Source organism: Stylophora pistillata, chromosome 6, assembly GCF_964205215.1.
Source record: "Stylophora pistillata chromosome 6, jaStyPist1.2, whole genome shotgun sequence".
NCBI classification, from domain to species: domain Eukaryota; kingdom Metazoa; phylum Cnidaria; class Anthozoa; order Scleractinia; family Pocilloporidae; genus Stylophora; species Stylophora pistillata.
The window spans coordinates 29,224,300-29,229,890 of record NC_142524.1 but is presented as its reverse complement, the minus strand read 5'-3'; the positions used below and the strand labels follow the sequence as shown (position 1 = coordinate 29,229,890).

The 5,591-nt window shown below is 39.5% G+C and overlaps 1 protein-coding gene across 1 annotated transcript in view; it reads right to left on the bottom strand.

The window, feature by feature from the left end:
* Nucleotides 1–3,818, bottom strand: part of LOC111346433 (TNF receptor-associated factor 5) — a 55,686-nt gene extending 51,868 nt beyond the window's left edge. The window contains exon 1 of the mRNA XM_088763010.1: nucleotides 2,809–3,818. Coding sequence (XP_088619136.1) covers nucleotides 2,809–2,978 — 170 coding nt within the window. The 5' untranslated portion in view covers nucleotides 2,979–3,818. The remainder of the gene's footprint in view (nucleotides 1–2,808) is intronic.
* Between the last annotated feature and the right edge of the window lie 1,773 nt (nucleotides 3,819–5,591).

Sequence of the window (5,591 nt, the reverse complement as noted above, 5' to 3'; positions counted from 1 at the left end):
GACGAAGACGTGTGTTGAGCGTTTGCTTAATTGCTTTACTGATGCTTTTGTTTTGCTGTTTGTTTTTGCTTCGTCATCTTGGCTTTTCGTCATGATACTTTGACTTGATTCATGTTCCATCATTTCAGTGAAACTCGACCCACAATATGCCATAGATTTTCCTACTTTCCACCCAGGAGTGCCCTCTTCGTTTTCAATAACCGAACACCTCATACAAAAGTAAATTACCGTACGTCAAACAACTATATTTTGTCTTTGCAAAGCAAGAACTACAAATTCTTTCGTCTCCCACCATTTTTTTGTGCTGTTTCGGCTTTTTCGCGCATTGCATTCACAGAATTCCTGGCGAGTTGTGGGTAATAAATGAATCCTAATAATTTCCTATAATTCATGCATTAAGTTCGGCACTTGTGAGATGCGACGTTTGAATCAAAGGTCGAACCTAAGTGGAATCTTCGACTGTTTCATTGGCAGATACGGCGAAAGTCGCATTTAATTTATAACAGTCGAATTTAATTGATTCAAACGTCGCACTTCACATGCTTTTAACTCTCGCATTAAGTTCGGCTCATGTGAAATTCGACGTTTGAACAGGGCCGAATAAGGAATCAAAATTTAAGAACCAAACATTTACGCTCAGCTTTTGTGAGATGTTTCTGTATCACAACATTCTCTCGGCTTAGAAAAAACGTTCACGAGCTCCACAAGATCTTGACTTAATAATGATTGGAAGTCGTCACCACTTTTTCCAGTTTGGGAAAAAAGCAAAAGTTTGGGATGCTGCCCTTCTCGGAGCTATATAAAGAATAGATTTGCATTAACGAACCTGCTTGTTTTTCGCGACAAATGATCCTTGACAATATTCACAACTTTCCTTTCTCCAGATACATTCCTTTATCTTGTGATTGTCCACATCTCGCCTGGTGAGCTTCTCTTTACATCCTGCATTTGGACACTCCACCACTTTGAATAGGCATTCTGGTTGATGTTTCTTAAATCAAAATATATCGCTATCAAACTGCAATCATAAAAGAACCAATGCAATATGCCACGACACACGACATAAAACAGGCTAAAGGAGATTGGGAATATATAATTGAGAGCGAAACAATCGGTCAACTGACGTTTTAGCGACATTTTTAAGATCTAAATAAAAAATGTGAAATTGAGGTGTGACTTGATTATAGGAATTATACGTCTAAAATAAGTATTAAATACTAAAAGAACGTCTATATACTAAATTAAGCACCTATTAAAGGCGATCAGACAAGAAGAACTTGAAACTTTACCCTGCTCTCTCAAACTGCCAACCGTGACACCACAGATTGCAAATACTAAAACAACGCCGCTGTCCGGTCCAGACGGTGACTACTGCACAAGAAACTGTCAAGTCGAGCCCTATTAGTTGTCCTTATCTGCTTCGTATGACGTCTTATCTCGTTGCCTCGGTGATTAAGAGTAACAGGAATAAGAGCAACGCTTACTTATTATTTAGGAGACAACTTAAAATATTTGAGAGATTTGTGAAAAAATTGTGGTTGACTGTAGATGATATGATAGAGAATACCTTGATCTTTGATATGACCGACAATCATATTTATACCTGCACAGCACGAAGTTCTCCCGTCCAAGGACACCCTGCATGAGGACATTTCACTGTAAGATCCAAAATTTTTCGATGACAAGCGGTATCTGGAAATATCTGTCAACGTAGACACATACATTATAAATATCCAAGGTCAATAAAACTAATATAGCATCAGGTTGCATCGATGTCAAGATAATTATGTTTAAAAGTCATGGTTTTGCACAATTCAGCGATGACGTGAAGGAATTGTAGAAAGGTAGGAACAAAGTGAGATCTTGAGCGGGAAAATAGAAAAAGAAAGCCTGTAGGCTCCTAAATTTGGCTGGAAGTAATAAAATGAACTGGCAGTAGTAAAATGAAATTAAAGTGCAGTTTGAAATGTGAGTTTGATAAGCCATCGGTGATCCAAGAATTCACCGGCCTCTAAGCAGAATTCTAGAGCTAAAATTCTATAGCTGGTGCATATTTTCTTAGTCAGGCATGAGGTCTATAAGCAATATACTCTCCTTGTAATAAACCTTATTCTTCTTTTATGGTATCCTGATTAATTACAGTGAGTGGAACATCGACTCATTAGTTTGCGTGACCTGCAACTAGCAAGGCATACGCTATTGTTACCTTGTCACGCGACAGGGGTTCTCTGTCAATTGGACATTTCGAAGAATGACTCCTGAGGCAAGGGAAAATGCAAAAACAAACAAAGAGTCAAAACCAAAACTTTAAAAATATTTCACCCCATGTTTTATGAGCTTTCATGTATTCGCTTCTGTTTGTCGCTGAGCCATATTCACAATTGCGCGATTAACCCCCTGTGGTAAAATTGCAAATGAAAATACAAATCATTTTAAGGCGATTCAACGTAACCGAAACAAGCTAGAATGATCATATTTTTCGATAAGTTTGTCCGATGTATTAGTGCTTATACATTTGACGACTATATGATAACACAGCTACCAATTATTAGATAAAATGTATTATAGTTCTCTGTCGCTAATCGTATACAGTTCGCGTACAAGTTTTGTCTGACCCAGCAGAATCGGTCCATTTTGCTGTCCGCGCTATAAAGCTAGCCAACAGATAATTACAGCCAAAGAAAACTTATATACCCCTTGGAAAGTCATTCAGCCGGTCAATTCGTTATTCAGCTTTCAAACAAATAAAGCTTTGGTGAAAGCTGATCGTTCTATAACTTGTTACAGCATTCAATAATCCGCCCTTACCTCAACAAGCTCTCTGAGCAGATCTTACAAAGTCTGTGGCCACATCCTACAATCTGTATGGGATCTTTTATTGTTAACTGACACACGGGACATTCAAAATCGTTAGGAACTTCACTTGTAAACTCGAAATCATAGCCGCCCAGCTTTGGAACATTCTGGCCAGCCGCCATTGTGATTTAAATTTCAGAACGAAAGCGGAAGCGCATAATTAGTCTTGCGTGACGACTAAGCCATTAAGCCACATAAATTCACTTAATTAAGTTAATTCGCTTAAATTAATTAACAAGTTAGTGAACAATAACAGAGGCGGGGAATGGAAGAGCACTGCATAAAACCAATGTGTACTGAGTGCCGACTGGCTCAGCGTGCAGAATCGAGGGGATACAGGAGAACGAAAATTTTCCAAAGACAACGAATTAAGAAAATGCATAGAATGTTAAGCTCGGGAGTTTAGTGTGCAATATTAACTGCTAAACAAGCTTCTAAAGACCTGCACGAACCTTACAAGGATTGAAAGTAAGTGGATTTGAAACGGGCATTTAGGTTTGTACTATGAAAAGGATGAGTCTTTCACTCTCCTAATCACTGTCTGCTATAAACAACTGTCTGCTAATAAACAACAACATTAAAGCAACCCTCGAATACGACTTCATGTGAGATTTGCAAATGAAGACATGTATGAGCTGCAGAACTCCTACTAAAGTATTGCTATAAATTTTACTTCCCTTTCCTTTCCTTTGGCGCCGGAAAGCTTTGAATATGAATTAATTTCTTAAACAGCAATTATTTTTAATAGTATACTTCACTGCCTGTCTCACTTCTCGAATTTTCCAGTAATAATAAAAGAATCGGGTTTAGGGACGAGTTTAAATAAATGAAGATTGTTAGGTGTGAGTAAACAAAGCCTCCACTACTCCGTTAACCCTTTGAATACGAAAAAGACCATATTTTTTCAGTTGCAATTTGGCGATACAAACTTAACCTCACTTTGTTGGTCCTTATATGGAGCATCCGTTACAATATTTGCGGTTTTGAGACACCATGGGCTCAGACCTTGGGATCACATGACCTAGATCAACAGTTTGTGTTTGGATGCGTTCAAATCGATTCGATTTCTCGCTTTTCTAGCCGTTTATAAGTGTTTTTCGAGCCATTTTCCCTCTACAGAAGCCCTCATGACGGCATCATTAAGCTAGAATGTGGGTAGAGGTAAGCCTCTGAAGGAAAACAGAGGTGAGAGATGGTTTCATGTAGACTGGACCGCCAACGATGCTTTACTGCCAGCTTGGCGAGTTCACAAGGGAAGTTGTCTCTCGGGCCCATCTGTGGATGGCTTCCAGGACCTACCAAGGCTATGTGGCCAAGTTTTGACCGGTAAAAATTTCAATCGATGCGAAATTTTGCTGGTAGGACTGGATGGCCCGACACGATTCTAATAATTCTTTGAAATGGAAATGATAGAAGTTGCCTTTTCGAGTTATGGCGGAATTACCCAGAATTCTTTTCGGGCATGAACAAGGCAACGGTTGTGTTCGCGACACTGGCTTTCATCAAATGGAGAAACAAGGGCTGGCAGATAAAGTGAGAAGCAATTTTCTTGCCAAACTGCAAGATCTGGCCCTGAGGTGTGATTTGAACGCAAACTTTTGATTTTTTTAGCATTTTTTGTCTTAAAAAAGATCGACATGCTTTTGGTGCTGCTCTTGGAGCAAAATGCTGGACTTTAGGATTTGTTGCCATAAGAACGGTTCACTGCAATGAAAATCAGGAATCATTGTAGGCGTTTTAGGTTGCAATAGGTATCACATCATCTAGCCGGCACAATTTACACACTTACATAACGTTGTGTCTTAAGTTCAACAAGAAACAAGTATCAAAAGTAGTAAAGGTATTATCTGGAAATGTGTTCACTTAGTATGCAAAGGGTTAAGCAGATAGCAAGCGACTAAAGGCAACTGCAGCCACAATGCACCGGCCACTGCCTTCCTGTATCGCGACACGTTCAGTAGCAGTTTCATGAGGAATTTTTGGTTATGTTGATCATATTGTAGATGAAGTCCAGCAGTGTGTACCTGCGTTTGATGATGACGAGGAGTGAAGAAGATCCGAGTACTGACAGAAGACGGATATCAATAAGCAAAGAGGAATCGCAACATAGCTGCACCATAATTAGTCTCCCTCGCAGCCGTTTTTTTTGGATGTCACGCAACGCTCCCCCAAAAGAACGGCTGCTGACAACCGAACTACATTCCTTTCTCATTGTCCTTGCGGTTTGGTCGCGGTCTATTGAACAGACCAATCACATACCAGAAAATCTGGTATGTGACGTAAGGTTTCACGCGAAAATGTGGATGTTGGGAGAAACACTGAAGAAATTTGTCAATGAGAGCTCGAAATGTTTCACATGTTCATCGTTGTGCCCTGGTAAAGATAGAGTGTATATCTTTGGGAAAACTTCTCACAATTTCGTTGAAATTATAGAATCTACGCTTAACATAGACGTCAACTGCTACGCCAACGACACGAACGCTAGATTGTTTGAGCGGTTGTTAAAGTTTCAGCGAGCAACTGAGAAAGTAGAAGAAGCTAAAAACTGAACTGAAACTCTTTATTCGCACTATTTCAAGAGGTTACTACAGATTATAAAAGTCAGAATATATAAGAAACAGTAAATTACATCAATAATCAAAAGGAAATACAAGACGCCTTTCAATCTGCGCCAAGGGCTAAACGCTTGCTTCGACCTACAGATGGAGATCAGGAGGAAGAAAGCGCGTGCTTGC